General features: G+C 46.2%; 1 protein-coding gene across 2 annotated transcripts in view; it reads right to left on the minus strand.

The window, feature by feature from the left end:
• Positions 1-999: 999 nt before the first annotated feature.
• The window catches only part of lrrc71 (leucine rich repeat containing 71), a 76,158-nt gene continuing 54,788 nt past the window's right edge, over positions 1,000-22,369 (minus strand). For both annotated transcript variants that reach the window (XM_063032748.1, XM_063032739.1), the window contains exons 13-16: positions 22,139-22,224; positions 20,779-20,878; positions 16,292-16,413; positions 1,000-1,303 (exon numbers count right to left, since the gene is read on the minus strand). In XM_063032748.1, coding sequence (XP_062888818.1) covers positions 1,151-1,303; positions 16,292-16,413; positions 20,779-20,878; positions 22,139-22,224 — 461 coding nt within the window. In that variant the 3' untranslated portion in view covers positions 1,000-1,150. The remainder of the gene's footprint in view (positions 1,304-16,291; positions 16,414-20,778; positions 20,879-22,138; positions 22,225-22,369) is intronic.

Here is a 22,369-nt window from a genome sequence, read left to right on the forward strand (position 1 = left end):
AAATATTTTTGAGAGTCCAACAAGGGTGGTTGGGGGTGCGTCTGTAATTGTGAATTAAGTTTTCGGGAATTAGAGTGGGTATGTGGAAAGGGAAGAAATTTTTTGTAGATAGCGATCATAATCTAATTAGATTTAACAATGTTATGGAAAAGGATAGAGAGATCTGCAAAAACAGAACTTCCTGATTGCCAAATGTTTTAGTTCCAATTCCCATTCCGACATGTTGGTCCATGCCTTCTCTTGTGCCTCGCTGAGGTCACTGTCAGGTTGGAGGAGCTTCCTACCTGATGGCATGAACATTGCTTTCTCCTTCTGGGGAAAAATACCTCCCCCTCCCCTCTTCTCCTATTCCCCACTCTGGCCTCTTAGCTTCTCTCCCCTGGCTATCCTCTCCTCCTTCCCTTTCTCCTCCCCTATCAGATTCCTTCCTCTCCAGCCCTTTACCTTTCCTACCCTCCTGGCTTCATCTATCACCTCCCAGCTACCCTTCTCCTCCTATCTTTTTTTTCTGACGTCTTCCCCCTTCCTTTCCGGTCCAGAAGAAGGGTGTCAGCCCGAAACGTTGGCTGCTTATTCATTTCCATAGATGCTGCCTGACCTGCTGAGTTCCTGCAGCGTCTTGTGTGTTTTGAATAGGGGATCATAGTGACGTAGCAGTTGGTGTAACGCTTTAAGCGCTAACAACCAGCATTCATTTCCTGGCACTTCTTGGAAGGAGATCGTAGGTGGATTTCGTAATCGTGTGAAGGTGGACAAAATAAAAGTCCGTGAAGTTCAGGAGGTTTGGCTGGGGGGTGGGAGAACGGCTGGGGGGTGGGAGAACGGCTGGGGGGTGGGAGAACAGCTGGGGGGTGGGAGAACGGCTGGGGGGTAATTCGGTAACAGGAGGGCTGTGGCTGTTACTGGTGGGGAGTCTATTTGATTTGTAACAGAGACTAAGGGAAGAAAAGTGCTGTACAGAGAGAAGTAAAACACTGCACATCACTCAATCATTGGGTCTGCTTTATTCTTTAATTGTTCCCATTACTCTTTCAGCATGAGGATCACGTGGCAACTTTTCTGGACTGTTCCCAAGCTGTAATTCCTGGGCTGGCAGACAGTTGTCCGGGGCTCAGGGCAGAATCCTGATGGCTGGATCTGGGGTGGAGTCTCACTGCAACCGGTGAGTCCAGCCCTGCACCCGGCTCTCCCCGTGAGTCGATGGCGGGCTGCAGACCACGTGGTGTTTGGCCATGGGATCGCGGGCTGTGGTCAGCTCCTGAAGACTGGTGTAGGCCTCGCATGTCACTGGGAATGCGTTCTTCTGCAATTAAATATGTGCAAAGTGTTCTGACTGGAATGGATACTTCCCTTCAACCGTTCCATTCTTGAACCAACCAGCACAACCCTAATCACCATCTCAGTACAACAACACGGTGACCACTTTGCACTACAGTGGACTTTTTTTTGGCTTGTGTTCTTTCTTGTAAAAAAAAAGTTGTATATCTTATGTTTAATTTTCTTATGAAAGTTGTGTATCTGATGTATGTGCCTGTTACACTATTGCAAGTAAGGTTTTTTATTGCACCGAAGGATTGTCGTACAGATGACAACAAAACTAACTTTGACTTTAGGACACTACCGTGAGACAGAAAATAACATCCTGAGAGTTATAAACAGGTACAGCACAGAAAACAGGCCCTTCAGCCCACCAAGTGTGTACCGACCACCAACCACCTAATTAGAATGAACTCTTCTTATTCTCCCTGGACTCACATCAGCTCCCCCAGATCTGCTCCTTAACCACACACCAGAGTGGCAATTTAACCCACTGGCCCAGGGAGGTTACCAGAGCAGCAAGGGGAGAATGCACGCTGTCACAGGAAGAACGTGCAGACTGCACGTGGTCAGGACTGAACGCGCGTGTCTGAAGCCCTGAGACAGCAGTTCTGCCCACTACGCCACTGTATTTACACAGAGCCATAACTGAACTTATGAACAATGGTATGAGAAGGGTAGTCTCAGGATACAGGATAATATTGATCACTTGGTAAATTGGACACAGCTGTGGCAGATGGAGTTTAATCCTGATAAGTGTGAGGTGGTGACCTTGGGTATTGTCCAATAAGGTTAGATTACACACTGTGAACGGTAGAGAGTACTGAGGGACAGAGGGACCTCGGTGTACAAGGGTAGGGCACACACTGTGAACGGTAGGGAGTACTGAGGGACAGAGGGACCTCGGTGTACGAGGGTAGGACACACACTGTGAACGGTAGGGAGTACTGAGGGACAGAGGGACCTCAGTGTACGAGGGTAGGACACACACTGTGAATGGTAGGGAGTACTGAGGGACAGAGGGACCTCGGTGTACAAGGGTAGGGCACACACTGTGAATGGTAGAGAGTACTGAGGGACAGAGGGACCTCAGTGTACAAGGGTAGGACACACACTGTGAACGGTAGGGAGTACTGAGGGACAGAGGGACCTCAGTGTACAAGGGTAGGACACACCCTGTGAACGGTAGGGAGTACTGAGGGACAGAGGGACCTCGGTGTACAAGTCGAATGATTCCTGAAGGTGGCAGCACAGATCAGGGGGTGAAGAAGGTTTACGAGAAACTTGTCTCCATTAGCCGGGGCACAGAATACAAGTGCAGGGAGGTTATGGTCCAACTTTATAAACCATTGGTCAGGCCACAGCTGGAGCCTGTTTCAGTTCTGGTCACCGCACCATAGGAAGGAGGTGACTGCACTGGAGAGGGTGGAGGGGAGATTCCCCCAGATGTTCCCCGTGATGGGAAAGGATGGGTCTGTTCTTCCTGGAGTGAAGGAGGCTGAGGGAGATTCTGAGGTTATCTAAATTACAAGGGCGCTAGAAGGAAACCTTTCTCCATGCTCAGAGGCATCTAAATATGGGGACATGCGTTTTAGTGTGGGGGGGGTTGGGGGAAAAGAGGTTTGGAGGGAAACTGAGGAGATGTTGGAATCTGGGACACAATGCCTGATGGAAGAGGTGGTAGTGGAGACTCTCACAACATTGAACATACGGCACATTACAGGTCCCTCAGTTCACGATGTTGTGCCAACCATTTAACCCACTCTAAGATCAATCTAACCCTTCCTTCCCACATAGCCCTCCATTTTCCTTTTTCCATGTGCCTGTCTGAGATTCCCTTAAGTGTCCCTGATGTATCTGCCTCTACCACCACCACCTCTGATAGGGTGTTGCATGCACCTAACACCCTCTGTGCTAAAACCTACATCTGACATACCCCCTATAACTTCCTCCAAAAACCTTAAAGTTATACTCCCTTGCATTAGCCATTTCCACTCTGGGAAAAAGGCTCCGGCTGTCTGCTCTATTATCTTGTAGTCCTTTATATAAAATCACCTCTCACCCTCCCTAGCTCGTCCATCCTTTCTCAAAAAACATCCCTCTTTTTGGATTATTTGGATCAACCAATTTCCCCCCGGATCAATAAAGTATGACTATGAATATGACTGTGATACATGAGTATGTTGGTGAAGTTTCAGGTATTCAACTCCCTCTCTGCCCCACAGTTCTTGTCTTGGGAGACACACTTGGGTTACTTGGGGATAAACACTCTCAAAATTGGATCCAGACAAGTATAATGGTAAGAAGACAAACTATACTTAGAAGTTGGAGGGACTTGGAGGGGACCATCATTTCAGAAGTGGGTCACGGAAATAGCCAAAGTGGCAGCTTTTGAACGCATGTCTTACAAACAGTTTGATAGATTGGACATCTATACACAAAAATGGGGCAAATATTTAGGTTTCCTGGGGGAGAAATAGTGGTGAAGCATATTGCTGAATGGTAGTCTTTTCTGTTATTAGAGGTCTAATATTACATTGATATTTATTTCTGCCATGTTTGTTTTTATTTTATGGATAAGTTTATGTTTTGTAAGCTATGGCTTACATAATTTTAACACTGACTGAAGAAATTTTCCAGAAATAAAATTTGAAAAAAAAACATGCCTCTAATCCAGGCAGCCTCCTGGTAAATCTCCTCTGCACCCTCTCTAAAGCTTCCTATAATAGAGGACCAGTACGGAACACAGTAATCTGAGGTTGAAGTAGTACCTGGACGAGTCACTGAGGCAGAGAAGGGGATAGGATGGGACTGGGCTGGAGAGATGGTTGCTGCAGGGCCCGTTTCTAACCTGTACGACTCTGCGAGCTTCACGGTGGTAAATTAACAAATTCCAGAGGGTAACTGCAGGATGCTGAGGGATGGAGTCTCGATGCACTTCAATACACAGCAGGAGGATGGCTGTAAGCTGGCACAGTGGAGCAGCATCTCTAGGGTTAAAATGGAAACAGGAACAGAGACACAGGACGGTATGGGTGCTTCCCACAAATACCGTTCCGTGTTTCAACACTGAGTCAGAAGGTTCGCCTCATCACAGCAGTATTGTGTAGAGCTGTAGAGGGATCCAGCACAGGAACAGGCCCCTCAGCCCACTGACCACCAACCCTCCACTTAGACCTATCCTCACTTTATAAAGGTTGTTGGGACGTGGCAGGGAACTGGAGCACCTGGGGGAAGCCCATGAGGTTGCAGGCAGAGAGTGCAGACTCCACATGTATATGTGCGTGTACACACACACACACAAAACCAGAGGCTGGCATTGCATGAGGTCACCTGGGGGTGGCACAGAGGGTAGAGCTGTTGCTACCCACCTCAAGAGTGAGAGACAGTAAGAGAGTGTGTGAGTGTGTGTGCGCGTGTTCTCCCTGTGACCACATGGATTTCCCCTGGGTCCTCAAGTTCCCTTCCAAGTCCCAACCTCGTGCAGGGTCAGTGGGTTAATTACCCACTGTGAATTGCCCCCTACTGAGTGATTAGTCATAGTCATACTTTATTGATCCCATGGGAAATTGGTTTTTGTTACAGTTGCACCATAAATAATAAATAGTAATAAACCATAAATAGTTAAATAGTAATATGTAAATTATCCCAGGAAATTATGAAATAAGTCCAGGACCAGCCTATTGGCTCAGGGTGTCTGACTCTCCAAGGGAGGAGTTGTAAAGTTTGATGGCCACAGGCAGGAATGACTTCCTATGACGCTCTGTGTTGCATCTCGGTGGAATGAGTCTCTGGCTGAATGTACTCCTGTGCCCACCCAGTACATTATGTAGTGGATGGGAGACATTGTCCAAGATGGCATGTAACTTGGACAGCATCCTCTTTTCAGACACCACCGTGATTAAGTGGTAGAGTCTGAGAAGAAGTGTCCCCTTAGGTTTTTTAAAATCTCTTCATTCTGAATTATTTTTAATTTTTTAAAATTGTAACCTATAGTAATTGTTTTATGTACTGCAATATACAGCTGCTGCCAAACAACAGGATTCAGGGCGTACAGCATGTCAGCGAAGGTAAAACTGATCCCGATCGTGAAGTGGACAGTTTGGACTGGGTGGGCTGAAGGTAGACAGGATGGTGAAGAAGGCGTTCGGCAAACCTGATCTTAATCAGACAGGGAATTCAGTACAAGAGTTGAGATGTCACGCTGCAGTGGTTCAAGATGTTGGTGACACTGCACTTATTCTAGTCTCCCAGCTACGGGAAGCTTGAGAGGGGGCAGGAAAGGTTCTCCAGGAGAGAATGGCTAGGCCGAGACATTTGTTTTTCAAGTGTAGGAGGTTGAAGGGTGACTTTATGGAGGTTTATGAAATTATTTTATTTGGTGTATTTTGAGATACAGCACGGTAACAGACTCTGCTGACCTAAAGGGCCCACACCACCCAATTACACCCATGTAACCAATTAACCGAGCAGCCTGTAAAAGTTTGGAACGTGGGAGGAAACCAGAGCACCCGGAGGAAACCTAGGCGGTCACGGGAAGAATGTACAGACTCTGGCAGGGATTGAACCCAGATTGCTGGTGCAGGCTGTACGTCCGATGGTCACGGTCTTCACTAAGAGGAGTGGAGCCTAAAACTAGAGGGCCTGGGTTTAAGGTGAAAGGGAAAAAGATTTAAAGGGTTCCTGAGGGGCAACATTGTCAGGTGGAGGGTGATAGTTTGTGAAACAAGCTGCCAGAAGAGGCAGGTACAATTACAATGTTTAAAAGACTTTTGTACAGGTACATGGATAGGAAAGGTTTACAGGGATACGGACAGGTACACAGATAGGAAAGGTTTAGAGGGATACGGACAGGTACACGGATAGGAAAGGTTTAGAGGGATATGGACAGGGACACGGATAGGAAAGGTTTAGAGGGATACGGACAGGTACACGGATAGGAAAGGTTTAGAGGGATACGGACAGGTACACGGATAGGAAGGGTTTAGAGGGATACGGACAGGTACACGGATAGGAAAGGTTTAGAGGGATACGGACAGGTACACGGATAGGAAAGGTTTAGAGGGATACGGACAGGTACACGGATAGGAAAGGTTTAGAGGGATACGGACAGGTACACGGATAGGAAAGGTTTAGAGGGATACGGACAGGTACACGGATAGGAAAGGTTTAGAGGGATATGGGCCAAATGCAAGCCACTGGGATGAGCTTGGATAGGCATCTTGGTCAGCATGTATGTGTTTTGGCTGAAGTCCCTGTTTCCATGCTGTTTAGCACTAAAACAAGCAATCTGCAGGAAAATCTATCAGTTCAGCATTACCAAGAATGCTGGATAATCAGTACCATACAACAATAGCATTCTAATTTACTCTGTAGTCACTCCTCTACCGTTGTTCATCCCTTCCTGATGTGCTTTCAATGACCTTTCACTGACTGCAGTTTAACATCTGCTGCCTTTTGTCATCGCTGCATGGTTAATCTAAACTGAACTGTGTTAATAGTATTAGGGTAATTACTTTCAGTGCATCTCAGTACCCAGACCAGATTCAGCACTGCACTCTCGGGCTGGAGCTCAGCATCAGCAGACAACAGAACTCCTGAACGCACGTTTACCGCGAAGCACGTACGAGGTTAGCTTCTTACAACTTGTGGCATCAGAGTTTGGAGTGCATTTCCAACGTCCTCTGCAATGAGTATGTATGTCCTCCCCACGGAATGAGTGGGTTTTCTTTTTGTCCTCTGGTTTCCTCCGAAAGGCCAAAGACATACCAGTTAGTAGGTTAATTGGTCATTTTAAATTGTCCTGTGATTAATTTACAGTTAAATCAGGGGTTGCTGGGTGGTGCAGCTCGAACGGCTGGGAGAGCCTGTTCTGCACTGTATCTTTAAATAAAATAAAAAGATACCAGCTGCCTTGATAAACATTACTGTCTATCTTTCTAATCTCTACATTAATCCTATTTATATTCTCACGGTGGTGTCTGAAAAGAGGATGCTGTCCAAGTTGCATGCCATCTTGGACAATGTCTCCCATCCACTACATAATGTACTGGGTGGGCACAGGAGTACATTCAGCCAGAGACTCATTCCACCGAGATGCAACACAGAGCGTCATAGGAAGTCATTCCTGCCTGTGGCCATCAAACTTTACAACTCCTCCCTTGGAAGGTCAGACACCCTGAGCCAATAGACTGGTCCTGGACTTATTTCCTGGCATAATTTACATATTACTATTTAACTATTTATGGTTCTATTACTATTTATTATTTATGGAGCAACTGTAACAAAAACCGATTTCCCCCGGGATCAATAAAGTATGACTATGACTATTATCAGACTCCCATCTCCCCCCAGAGTCTATCTTCACCCATACACTAGCTGGGTGATTATACACTGCCGACTAGCTCAACGTTGGGTTGTGGGAAGAAACTGGAGTACCTGGAGGAAACACACATGATCACAGGCAGAATGTGCAAACTCCACACACACACACACACACACACACACACACACACACACACAGGATTGAACCCAGGTCCAGGTCTCTGGAGCTGCACGGCATGGCACCAGCTCTACCTGCTGAACCACTGTGCCACTCTTTATAGAAAAGGGATTTAAAGGGATATGGGCCAAATGCAGGCAAATAGGACCAGCATCTTGGTCGACATAGACAATTTGGGCAAAGAGCTGTGTAACTCTATGACTCTGCAGTTGAAGTCAGAAGTTTACATACATACACCTTAGCCAAATACATTTAAACTCAGTTTTTCACAATTCCTGACATTTAATCCTGGAAAGCATTCCCTGTCTTAGGTCAGTTAGGATCACTACTTTATTTTAAGAATGCGAAAGGTCAGAATAATAGTAGAGAGAATTATTTATTTCAGCTTTTATTTCTTTCATCACTTTCCCAGTGGGTCAAAAGTTTACATACACTTTGTTAGTATTTGGTAGCATTGTCTTTAAATTGTTTAACTTGGGTCAAACGTTTTGGGTAGCCTTCCACAAGCTTCTCACAGTAAGTTGCTGGAATTTTGTTCCATTCCTCCAGACAGAATTGGTGTAACTGAGTCAGGTTTGTAGGTGTCCTTGCTCACACACGCTTTTTCAGTTCTGCCCACAAACTTTCTATCGGATTGAGGTCAGGGCTTTGTGATGGCCACTCCAATACCTTGACTTTGTTGTCCTTAAGCAATTTTGCCACAGTTTTGGGGTATCCTTGGGGTCATTGTCCATTTGGAAGACCCATTTGCGACCGAGCTTTAACTTCCTGGCTGATGTCTTGAGATGTTGCTTCAATATATCCACATAATTTTCCTTCCTCATGATGCCATCTATTTTGTGAAATGCACCAGTCCCTCCTGCAGCAAAGCACCCCCACAACATGATGCTGCCACCCCATGCTTCATGGTTGGGATGGTGTTCTTTGGCTTGCAAGCCTCACCCTTTTTCCCTCCAAACATAACGATGGTCATTATGGCCAAACAGTTCAATTTTTGTTTCATCAGACCAGAGGACATTTCTCCAAAAAGTAAGATCTTTGTCCCCATGTGTACTTGCAAACTGTAGTCTGGCTTTTTTATGGCGGTTTTGGAGCAGTGGCTTCTTCCTTGCTGAGCAGCCTTTCGGGTTATGTCGATATAGGACTCGTTTTACTGTAGGTATAGATACTTGTCCACCTGTTTCCTCCAGCATCTTCACAAGGTTCTTCGCTGTTGTTCTGGGATTGATTTGCACTTTTCGCACCAAAGTACATTCATCTCTAGGAGACAGAATGCGTCTCCTGTCTGAGCGGTATGTCAGCTGCGTGGTCCCATGGTGTTTATACTTGCTTACTATTGTTTGTACAGATGAACGTGGTACCTTCAGGCGTTTGGAAATTGCTCCCGAGAATGAACCAGAGTTGACATCATTTTCTGACCTCAATCCAATAGAAAATTTGTGGGCAAAACTGAAAAAGCGTGTGCGAGCAAGGAGGCCTACAAACCTGACTCAGTTACACCAGTTCTGTCTGGAGGAATGGAACAAAATTCCAGCAACTTACTGTGAGAAGCTTGTGGAAGGCTTACCAAAACATTTGACCCAAGTTAAACAATTTAAAGACAATGCTACCAAATACTAACAAAGTGTATGTAAACTTCTGACCCATTGGGAAAGTGATGAAAGAAATAAAAGTTGAAATAAATAATTCTCTCTACTATTATTCTGACCTTTCGCATTCTTAAAATAAAGTAGTGATCCTAACTGACCTAAGACAGGGAATGTTTTCCAGGATTAAATGTCAGGAATTGTGAAAAACTGAGTTTAAATGTATTTGGCTAAGGTGTATGTAAACTTCTGACTTCAACTGTATATACAGTACTGTACAAAGGTTGTAGGCAGATATATATTGCTAGGTGCCTAAGACTTTGGCACAGTACGGAGAGTGAACTTGTAAATCTAATGGGAGCAAAGGATGTTGGGAATGGCGAGGGTGGAGCACTGCAGGGCATGTGTGGGACAGAGGGTAGAGTAGAAGTGCCAGGGGCAGAGGCTGACACAGGTGCAGACCACACCTGGAGCATTGTGTACAGTTTTGGTCTCCAAATTTGAGGAAGGACATTCTAGCTATTGAGGGAGTGCAGCGTAGGTTCACGAGGTTAATTCCCGGGATGGCGGGACTGTCATATGTTGAAAGATTGGAGCGACTGGAGTTGTATACACTGGAATTTAGACGGATGAGAGGGGATCTGATTGAAACATATAAGATTATTAAGGGATTGGACATGCTAGAGGCAGGAAACATGTTCCCGATGTTGGGGGACTCCAGAACCAGAGGCCACAGTTTAAGCATAAGGGGTAGACAATTTAGAACGGAGTTGAGGAAAAACTTTTTCACACAGCGGGTTGTGGATCTGTGGAATGCTCTGCCTAAGAAGGCAGTGGAGGCCAATTCTCTGGATTCTTTCAAAAAAGGGTTAGATAGAGCTCTTAAAGATAGCGGAGTGAAGGGATATGGGGAGAAGGCAGGAATGGGGTACTGATTGTGGATGATCAGCCATGATCACAGTGATGGTGGTGCTGGCTCAAAGGGCTGAATGGCCTACTCCTGCACCTTTAGTCTATTGTTAGACACACCCAGCTCTGAGACACCAGGCAAGGTTATTTGATTCCAAACAATTGTTTTATTGATCGTTACAGAATGCCTCTCTGGTGCTTCCCTCTCCCTCCTCTCTCCCTTCCCCTTTTCCCAACCATGATTCCCCTCTTCCTGTCCCCTTCCCACTCTCAGTCCACTTAGAGACCCATATCTGAATCAGGTCAGTGCAATACATAAAATTACTACAGTGTTGTGCAAACATCTTAGGCACCCGAGCTATATATATGTGCTGAAGACCTTTACACAGTATTGTACAAGGAATTTCTCCTATTCCTCTCTCAGTCTATATTTGGGAAACTAAAGTCTGTTGATTTTGATGGCTTTATTTTAGTTTCATGCCATTGTAGTGAGAAGAAATCTGATTATCTGTCTGCCTCTTGCTGCTCTGTAGAACATTCCCACTATTTCTCAGTTGAAGTGGATCAAGTCCAAGAACCATCCAGTATGTTCTGTAACATATTTCCTTCCCTGTTATTCCTGAACTGAGGTAAGTGGGCTGAAGAAGGGAAATGTGGGTAAGTGGGAGGACGAACCAGGATGGGGCTTTCCGAGTGAAGGACAGGGCCCGGGGGTGTGTTATGGAACAGTGGGACCTGGGAGTACAAGGACATGGTTTCCTGAAAATGGTGTCACAGGTAAACAGGGCGGTGGAGAACAAAGAAGAGTGAAAAGTACAACATAGGAAGAGGCCTTTCGGCTCACAATGTTGTGCTAAACCGATTAGATTCGTGCCCAACTAACCTACTCTCTTCTGCCTACACAATGGCCATAACCTTCCATTTCCTGCACTTTCCTGTGCCCAAGAGCCTCTTAAATGTCTCCATCATATCTGCGTCCATCACAATCCCAGGCCGCATGTTCCGGGTACCCATGACTCTCTGTGTAAACAAACTTACTCCGCACATCTCCTTTGAACCTTACCCTCTTACCTTAAATGCGTACCCTCTGGCATTAGACATTTCCAACCTGGGGAAAAAAGACTGGCAATCTACCTATCTATCTCTTTCATAATCTTATAGACCTCTATCAGGTCTCCCCTCAATGCTCCAGAGAAAACAACCCAAGGTTGTCCAACCCCTCCTTGTAGCACATGCTCTCTAATCCAGACAGCGTCCTGGTGAACCTCTTCTGCACCATCTTCAAAGCCTCTACATCCTTCCTATAATGGAGTAACCAGAACTGAATGCAATACTCCACATGTAGTCTAACCAGAGTTTTGCAAAACAGCAACATAACTTCATGACTCTTGAGCTCAATTTGTTGATGATAAAGGCAAGCAAGTTGTACACATTTTTTTTCACCTTATCAAGCATGTAGCCACTTCGAGGGAGCTACATTCTACGGATGCACAGTAGAGAACTTTCTAACTGGTCGCATCACCGTCTGGTATGGAGGGGCCACTGCACAGTTTTGGAAAAAGCTGCAGAAAGTTGTAAACTCTGTCAGTTCCATCATGGGCACCAGCCTCCTCGACATCCAGGTCACCCTCAAAAGGCAGCATCCGCCATTAAGGACCCCATCTCCCAGGACATGCCCTCTTCTCATTGCTACCATCAAGGGGAAGGTACAGGAACCTAAAAGCACACACTCAATGTTTCAGTAACAGCTTCTTCCCCTCCACCATCAGATTTCTGAATGAACAATGACTCCATGAACACTACCTCAGTATTTTCCCCCTCTTTTTGCACTAATTTAATCTAATTTGCTTGACTCACTTTACACCGCACGCTGTCGGAGCAGTGCTGCCAGGATAATCAAGGACACGACCCACCCAGCCAACACACTCCCTCCGGGAGGAGGCTCAGGAGCTTGAAGACTCGTAAGGCCAGATTTGGGAACAGCTTCTTTCCAACTGTGATAAGACTGCTGAACGGATCCTGACCCGGATCTGGGCCGTACCCTCCAAATATCTGGACCTGCCTCTCAGTTTTTTTGCACTACCTTACTTCCCATTTTTCTATTTTCTATTTATGATATATAATTTAAAATTTTAATATTTACTAATTTTAACTATTTTTAATATTTTTAATATTTAATATTTGTAATCCAGGGAGTGTGAAGCGCAGAATCAAATATCGCTGTGATGATTGTACATTCTAGTACCAATTGTTTGGCGACAATAAAGTATAAAGTATAAGTATCTCTTAATGTAATTGATAGTTTTTATTACTATGTATTGCAGTGTACTTCTGCTGCAAAACAACAAATTTTATGACATATGCCAGTGATATTAAACCTGATCTGATGCTGATTCTGTGGGCTTGCATCCTAAGATTCCTCTGCACATCAACACTGGCCACTGACAGTTTACATTTGGTCTCTCAAAGTGTAGCACTTCACATTTGGCTGGGTTAAACTCCATCTGCCATTTCTCCACCCATATCTACAACTGATAGATCCTACTGTACCCCTTGCCAGACTTCTAGGCTATCCAGACAACAACCACCTTCGTATTGTCCGCAAACTTGCTAACCTATCCATCTGCATTTTCATCGCAGTATCACAAACAGCAGAGGTCCCAGTACAGATCCCTGCAGAACACCTCTAGTTGCAGATCTCCACCCAGAATAACTTCTATTAACCACAACCCTCTGTCTTTGATGGGAAAGCAATTTCTGAACCCAAGTGGCCAATCTATCATGGATCCCATGCAATGTCATCTTCTGGATGAGCCTCCTATGAGGCACCTTGTCAAATGCCTTACTAAAATCCATGTAGACAACATCCATAGCTCTACCCTTATTAATCACCTTCATTACTTCCTTAATCCTGCACAAAGCCTGAGTGATTGTTCCTTAATTAGGCCATGGCTTTCCAAATTCTCGTAAATCCAATCCCTAGGAAGCCTCTTCAGTAACTTCCCTGCCATGGATGTGAGACTCATCAACATACAGTTTCTATAATTTTCTATGTTTCTCTTCTTGAATAAGCTACTCGTCAGTCCTCTGGGACCTTGTGGCTAGAGAGGATGCAAAGACATTTTCGAGATCCCGGCAATTTCATCTGTTGCCTTTCTCAATAACCTGGACTATATCCCATTAGGTCCTGAGTGCTTATCTAGCTTATTGTTCTTTAAAAGACCTAACACTGCCTCTGTCCTTATTTTGAAATGCCCCAGCAAGTTAGCACGCTCCATAGTGATCTCCCTATCCACCATGTCCTTCTCCTTGGTAAATATTGATGCTCGTTTCGGACCTCACTCACATCCTCTGCCTCTGAGCATATGTTTCCTCCTTTATTCCTACATGCTCCCTAGTTATTCTCTTGCTCTTGATCTATGTATTGAATTCTTGGGATTCTCTTTAAAAGTATTTGCCGAGGACTTTTCATGGCCTCTCTTGGCTTTCTTACTTCCCTTCTTGGGTTTTTTTCTGCCTTCTTTATAATCCTCAGTGGCTCTTTGATTTTAACTTTCTAAATCTTCCATACATTTCCTTTCTTTTCTTCACTAAATTCAACACACCTCCATATATCCCAAAGTTTCCCTGCCTTGCCAACTGTGTCCTTGCTTCTGACTGGAACATACCTGTCCTGTATTCTGTGCAGTTGATCTTTCAACACCCTCCACAAGTTGGATGTGGACTGGCCAAAAACAATTGTTGCTAGTTCCTGCCTAATACTCTCATAATTTGTCTTGCTCCAATTGAATACTCTCCCACAGGGTCCATCTTCAGTAGCTTAAAACTTAAGGAGATATGGTCACTGTCCCTTAACTGTACTTCCCCAAAAGGTCAGTCACCTGGCCAGGCTCTTTACCCAACACCACAACCAGTATGACCCCTCTTCTTGTTGGTTTACCTACCTATTGATTTAAGAAACCCACCGAGATGCACCTAACAAATTCTGTCCCATCTAAATCTCTCGCACTAAGAGGACCCAGTCTATATTAGGGAAGTTGGTCAGCCACTACAACAACCCTTGAGGGACATAAATAGGGTGAATGTATACAGGTCTATTCCCTCTTGTTCTTGATTTCCCCAAGGGTGGGGAAAGACTTAGGGTGAGGGGGCAGATTTTTAAACAGGGACCTGAGGAGCAACTTCTTCAGCCAGAAGGTGATCCGTATTTGTAATGAGCTGCCAGAGGAAGTGGTTGAGACAGGTACGTTAACAACATGTAAAGGACACTTGATTAGGTAGATGGATAGGATGGCTGATGGGAATGATTTAGATGGCTACGAGCAAATGGGACTCACTTGGATGGACTTCTTGGTCTACATGGCTGAAGGGCCTGATTCAAGAATCCCACTCCTGCCTTGTTTGATCTGTACTAAATGAGATGGGATTGCTAGTAAAGGGGAGTTGGAAAGGATAGAATACCACAGATTCTCAGGTTCTCCAGCTTCTGCGTCTCAGAATTCACCATCCACGTTAGTGATTCCACTGACAAAACCAAGCGTCACCTTCCTGCTTTTGCCAATGATATTGAACAGAGTGAGAACGTGAGTGGGTAGGAGAGTGTGAGAGGGTTCAAGGGGACGTGGGCCAGATGAGTAAGAGGGGAGAATGTGGCGAAAATGCAATGTTATCCAAAGTTGGTTAAATGGTGTGAGACAGGGTTCAAGAGGACGCCTTGTGTCCTCAAACACCAGTCATGTTAGAACACAGTACAGCGATTCGGGATAGATGATGTGTCAGCCTTTACCATGAGAGAGGCTTTGAGTACCGGAGTGAGGGTCTCTTACTGTCCTGGTGAGAGTGCACTGTGAAGACCGTGCATAGTTCTGGACCCTGACCCAGGAAAGGACATTCTTGCCATGGAGGGATTGCAGTGGAGATTCACCAGACTGGCAGTGAAGGTCTAAGGTTTGTAGGTTTGAGATGAGATCGAAGCGACTGGGACTGGGTACTTTGGGGTTTAGAAGAATGGAGGAGGGAAAGTCCTGTCGAGACTTCTGACAGGGCTAGACCGAGCAACTTCCCCTTCCCCCTCCCCACTCCCCAGGGTCACCATCTCAGACTTAGGGGTCGGCTGTTCAGGACAGAGATAGGAGGGTGGGGAGTCCATGAGGTTCTCACTCCCCGAGGAACAAGTCACTGAGTTCATTGTAGACAGATATTCATAGTTTTCTGGAATTAAAGAAATTGCTGGATATGGGGATATTACAGGAGAATGAGTTAGAAGACCAGACATGATTTTGATGAAGAGGGAAGCAGAGAGGCTAGGGGGAGGGGTTAGACTGTTTAGAGCAGGCTAGTCTCACTGGCTTACATTCCACAACAAGGTATTCTGTACCATTACAAACCAGTACATCCATCATCACAAATCCCCACCATCCGGGCCATGAAATCTCACAGCGCCCATCGGGCAGGAGGTACAGAAGCCTGAAGTCCCACACCACCAGGTTCAGGAACAGCGACTTCCCTTCAACCGTTCGGTTCTTGGTCCAACCGGCACAACCCCGATCACTACCTCAGTACAGCAACACTGTGACCACTTTGCACTACAATGCACTTCGTCTTTGTTCTAATCGTGTTCCTTCTTGTATAACTTACTTTGTTGATTGATGTTTTCTTGTGAATGTTTTGTCTTTGATGCTATGTGCGTGTGATGCTGCTGCAAGTCACTTCTCCTTTGCACCTGTGCACCCATGGACACGTGCACATGACAATAAACTCAACTTTGACTTTAGCTTCTGTTACCCCATTCTGATACCCCACACCTGAAAGTTCACCCACAGGTACTTGGAGACCCTCTCCCCTCGCCCATTCCTTTCCCCTTCACTGTGATCCCTCTAACACTGGCCAGTGGCACCCGACCCCTCCATACTCCACAGTGCACCCTCTGACCCTCCCTGCTGTAGCCCACTGCGGCTCACTTGTTACGTGGACTCACCGTCAGTACCAGCCGCAGTAACCCACTGACGCTCCTCCCGTCGACAGCAGGCCTGGCTTGGCTTATTTGCACTTTCAGCGTGGCCAACAAAGCCTTGACACCAACCTCAGTGATTTGATTGTCTGCCATGAAAAGGGGACATTGGTTACTACTGGCACCTTAGTTGACTAGCTGTATCAACTATGATTACTTTGCACTAGTTGTTTTTAAAAATTTATTTCTATGTATTTTATTTAGAGATACAGCATGGTAACAGGATCTTCAATATGAATGAGATCATGCAACCCCAATACACCCATTATCTACTAACCAGTATGTACAACTTTGGACTGTGAGAGAAAACCACAGCACCCTGAGGAAACCCACACTGTCACAGGAAGAACATACAAACTTCTTAGTCATAGTCATAGTCATAGTCATACTTTATTGATCCCGGGGGAAATTGGTTTTCCTTACAGTTGCACCATAAATAATTAAATAGTAATAAAACCATAAATAGTTAAATAGTAATATGTAAATTATGCCAGGAAATAAGTCCAGGACCAGCCTATTGGCTCAGGGTGTCTGACCCTCCAAGGGAGAAGTTGTAAAGTTTGATGGCCACAGGCAGGAATGACTTCCTATGACGCTCTGTGCTGCATCTCGGTGGAATGAGTCTCTGGCTGAATGTACTCCTGTGCCCAATCAGTACATTATGTAGTGGATTGGAGACATTGTCCAAGATGGCATGCAACTTGGACAGCATCCTCTTTTCAGACACCACCGTGAGAGAGTCCAGTTCCATCCCCACAACATCACTGGCCTTACGAATGAGTTTGTTGATTCTGTTGGTGTCTGCTACCCTTAGCCTGCTGCCCCAGCACACAACAGCAAACATGATCGCACTGGCCACCACAGACTCGTAGAACATCCTCAGCATCATCCGGCAGATGTTAAAGGACCTCAGTCTCCTCAGGAAATAGAGATGGCTCTGACCCTTCTTGTAGACAGCCTCAGTGTTCTTTGACCAGTCCAGTTTATTGTCAATTCATATCCCCAGGTATTTGTAATTCTCCACCATGTCCACACTGACCCCCTGGATGGAAACAGGGGTCACCGGTACCTTAGCTCTCCTCAGGTCTAACAGGCAGTGGTAACAATTAAACCTAGGTTGCTCTGTTACACTACTGTGCTGTTTTAGTTCTAATTAGAACACAGAAAGGTACAGCACACGAACAGGCCCTTCAGCCCTGCATGTTGTACTGGACTCATTAAACTACTCAGCACTTGCCCAACTACTCTAATCTCTTTTGCCTACACAATATCCAGTGTACATCCACTTCTATCATATCTACTTCCACCACGACCTCTGGTAGTGCAATCCACACACTCAACACTTAGTAAAAATTGCTACACATACCAGCTTTGAATTTACCGCTTCAAAGTTGCTGGTGAACGCAGCAGGCCAAGCAGCATCTATAGGAAGAGGCGCAGTCGACATTTCAGGCCGAGACCCTTCGTCAGGACTAACTGAAGGAAGAGTGAGTAAGGGATTTGAAAGCTGGAGGGGGAGGGGGAGATGCAAAATGATAGGAGAAGACAGGAGGGGGAGGGATAGAGCCGAGAGCTGGACAGGTGATAGGCAAAAGGGGATACGAGAGGATCATGGGACAGGAGGTCCGGGAAGAAAGACGGGGGGGGGTGACCCAGAGGATGGGCAAGAGGTATATTCAGAGGGACAGAGGGAGAAAAAGGAGAGTGAGAGAAAGAATGTGTGCATAAAAATGAGTACTCCATCCTCCCACCACCCCACTAGGAATAGGGTTCCCCTGGTCCTCACCTACCACCCCACCAGCCTCCGGGTCCAACATATTATTCTCCGTAACTTCCGCCACCTCCAACGGGATCCCACCACTAAGCACATCTTTCCTCCCCGCCTCTCTCTGCATTCCGCAGGGATCGCTCCCTACACAACTCCCTTGTCCATTCATCCCCCCCATCCCTCCCCACTGATCTCCCTCCTGGCACTTATCCGTGTAAGCGGAACAAGTGCTACACATGCCCTTACACTTCCTCCCGCACCACCATTCAGGGCCCCAAACAGTCCTTCCAGGTGAGGCATCACTTCACCTGTGAGTCGACTGGGGTGATATACTGCATCCGGTGCTCCCGATGTGGCCTTTTATATATTGGTGAGATCCGACGCAGACTGGGAGACCACTTTGCTGAACATCTACGCTCTGTCCGCCAGAGAAAGCAGGATCTCCCAGTGGCCACACATTTTAATTCCACATCCCATTCCCATTCTGACATGTCTATCCACGGCCTCCTCTACTGTAAAGATGAAGCCACACTCAGGTTGGAGGAACAACACCTTATATTCCGTCTGGGTAGCCTCCAACCTGATGGCATGAACATTGACTTCTCTAACTTCCGCTAGGCCCCACCTCCCCCTCGTACCCCATCTGTTACTCATTTTTATGCACACATTCTTTCTCTCACTCTCCTTTTTCTCCCTCTGTCCCTCTGAATATACCTCTTGCCCATCCTCTGGGTCACCCCCCCCCCCGTCTTTCTTCCCGGACCTCCTGTCCCATGATCCTCTCGTATCCCCTTTTGCCTATCACCTGTCCAGCTCTCGGCTCTATCCCTCCCCCTCCTGTCTTCTCCTATCATTTTGCATCTCCCCCTCCCCCTCCAGCTTTCAAATCCCTTACTCACTCTTCCTTCAGTTAGTCCTGACGAAGGGTCTCGGCCTGAAACATTGACTGCGCCTCTTCCTATAGATGCTGCTTGGCCTGCTGCGTTCACCAGCAACTTTGATGTGTGTTGCTTGAATTTCCAGCATCTGCAGAATTCCTGTTGTTTGAATTTACCGCTTCTCATTTTCCATGCGTGGCCTCTTGTGTTGTTATTTATATGAGTTATTATATTTACAATTGTGATATTTCTTGTAACAATTGCATTTATGTTTTACTTGTGAATGCTGCTCTACTAGTTCCTAACTGTAATAAAATGGACCTTTAACCTCTCAAACTACCTCATTATGATCTTGCACCTTAATGTGTTTACACTAGATTTTCTCTGTAGTTGTTACATTTTATTCTACATTCTGTTGTTCTACCTCAATGAAAAGTATGCAATCCATGTTTTTAATAGGCACAAGAGTTCCTGCAATTGTTGGAAATCTTGACAACACACACAAAATGCTGGAGGAATTCAGCAGGTTAGGCAGCACCTATGGAGAGGAATAAAGAGTCAACGTGTTGGGCCAAGACCCTTTATCAGGACTGGAAATGAAGGGGGAAGGACCCAGAATAAGGTGTTGGGGGTGGGGAGAGAAAGGAGTACAAGCTGGCAGGTGAGGGCAAAGGTGGGTTGGCGGGCAGGGGAGGATGATGTGAGAAGCTGGGAGGTGGTAGGTGGAAGGGGTAAAGGGCAGGAGAAGAAGAAGGAGGAATCTCATTGGAAGGGACACTGGATCATGGAATAAAGGTGTGTAAGTGGGGACCCAGAGGGAGGTTATCGGCTGGTTATGAGATGGGGTAAGAAAAAGGGTGAGAGGGCACACGTGGCTGTGGGAGTGAGCCTGGGTGAGCATATGGTCAAAGAGCAGGAGAGATCACAGAGACACTCACCAAGCTACTCCAACAATCCATTCCAAACCTGCCGCTTCTCCTGCCTAGGGGAACACCACCACCCACAGGCTCCCGTCCAAGTCGCACTCTGTCCCAATGTAGAAATATACAGTACTGTGAAAAACTCCTAGACACATGTTAAAAAAAGTCCGCTTTTAAATAATGAAATCAAATATTTCAAATATCAAAAAATCACTTTAAGGAGCAATATACAGTAAAAAACTAAATCAAATCAATATTTGGTGTGACTACCCTTTGCCTTTAAAACTGCATCAATTCTCTCAGGTACACTGTTGTGCAGTTTTATAAGAAAATTGACTGGTAAGTTGTTCTGAACATCTTGAAGAACTTGCCACAGTTGTTCTGAAGACTTTGGCTGTCCTGCTTGCCTCTGTCTCTCCAGGAAATCCCAGACATTCTCAATGTCGTTGAGAATCCGTAGAGGCCATCCCATCTGAAAGCATACAGAAAATCTAGGGTGCCTCAGACTTTTGCACAGTACTGTACCATTTCTTCATCCTGGAACTCCCTCCCCAACAGCACCCTGTGGAAGCATCTTCATCATAAGGCCCACACTGGCTCTAGAAGATGGCTCACTCCACCCCAACCTTCTTAACGGGAGATCAGGGATGGGAAACTCTATCCCTGCATGCAAAGGAATTTCAAGAAATTCTAGCTCCTCAATCCTCCCGGAGAACAGAATGATCAGAATCACTGGCAAATCCACAAGGACAAGGTCTTTCCTTACGCACCAGAGGAGGTTTTAACCACTGACGTACAGGCACAGATGCAAGGATGGATACTTTAAGCTGAGGCTGAGACCAAGAGGCCCACTTCTTGTCAGATGCACTACTGAATGTCCAAACTTACGTGACAGGTTCAAACTCATGAGACAAACGTTCCCTGCTAGGAACACCTGACCGTCTTGATGTTCACCAGGTTCTAGTAATGGGTTCTGGATGCCCTGGGTCTGAAATAAAGGTTTCAAGTTTGTCATTCAACCATATGTGAATAAGGATGAATATAGCCAAATGAAAGTGTTACTCCAGGGCGAGGGTGCAAACCACAGTACTAACTCTCACACACAGCGCAAGGCACACATAGCACATATAAGATAGTGGTAAAAACAGTTACACAAAAAATATATAGTCCAAGTCCCTGAGTCTTTGAAAGTTGCAGCAGTCTACAGTGGAAGATAATACAGCTTGTCTTCAGCCAAATGAACACCGGGGAGCAGCACCAACTCAGCACGGACACCACGCCACACCACCTCTGGTTGAGCACGTCCACCTCGATGCTCCCCCACCCACCCCCCTTGGGCAGCTGCAAGCTGTTGACGCAGCGACTTGAGGCCTAGTCCTTGCTACGATTGAGACCACTTAGGGTAGTGTGGGAGATGCTGGCCTGGGGCAGGGCAGAGCCAGTGGATTCAGTGATGAACGGTGGTGGGGAGGGGGGGAGGGAGGATGTGACAGTGGGGGAGTTGTGAACTCAATGAAGGGAGAAGTTGAGGTCCAGCAATGGGAGGAAGTGGGGAACACAGCCACAGGGGCCCAGTGATAGAGGGTGACCCTTCAATGGTGGGGGCGAGAAAGGAGATGGAGCTGATTGGCCACAACCACATTACATACTCATGGAGGGTTTGGTTAGGACTTGGAGCTTTATTGGTCTGAGGTAATTCAGGTAGAAGTGGACAGGCAACTTGAGTCATTGCCCCAGTAAGGACATTTGGGACTGTGCACAAGTGACCAACCAAACCAGCCAGCCAACTGTGGAGGAGTCTAATGCCACCCTGGGTTAGCTCAGTTCATCCGCTTGAGCGTCTGAAGCCCAGGAGGATGACTACCACTGCCCTTACACATAGCAGTGGAGGCTACCTCATTAAATAGATTTAAGGCACAGTTAGATTTTGCGTAGCAGAGGAATTAAGGGTTTTGGGGAAAAGGCAGGTAGGTAGAGCTACCAGATGAGCCATGGCAGAGCAGGTTCAATGGGCAAGATGGACAATTCCTGTTCCTGCTTCTTATGTTCTGTGTGTTGTCTGTACCTACGTGTCTGTGATGCTGTTGCAAGCAAGTTTCTCATTGTAGCTGTACCTCACCCTACTTGTGCACTAACAGTAAACTGCACAAATATGATGATTTGACAGTCTGGCTCCACAGTGCCCACCATGTCTGTCCTCCATCACCACCTGCCAATGTGATGCTGGAATGCACAAATGCGTTCGTACCTCTTGGTCTGCTGAGACATTTCGCTTTTCCTTTGCGGACCGTATCATTTTGGTCTTGCTTAACTTCAGTTCGGCGCTGATGGACCCTGCAAGGCAAACAACCCTTCCAAGTAAGGGGCTAGAAAAGTGAGCGGAAGAGTGCAGTGGCCTGCCCAGGAGTCGACTAGGTCAAAGTCATATAGATGCCTTTGAATGTTAGTTTAGGGCAGGCATCCCTAGCCCCCAGTGCAG

Source organism: Mobula hypostoma, chromosome 2, assembly GCF_963921235.1.
Source record: "Mobula hypostoma chromosome 2, sMobHyp1.1, whole genome shotgun sequence".
Lineage (NCBI taxonomy): Eukaryota > Metazoa > Chordata > Chondrichthyes > Myliobatiformes > Myliobatidae > Mobula > Mobula hypostoma.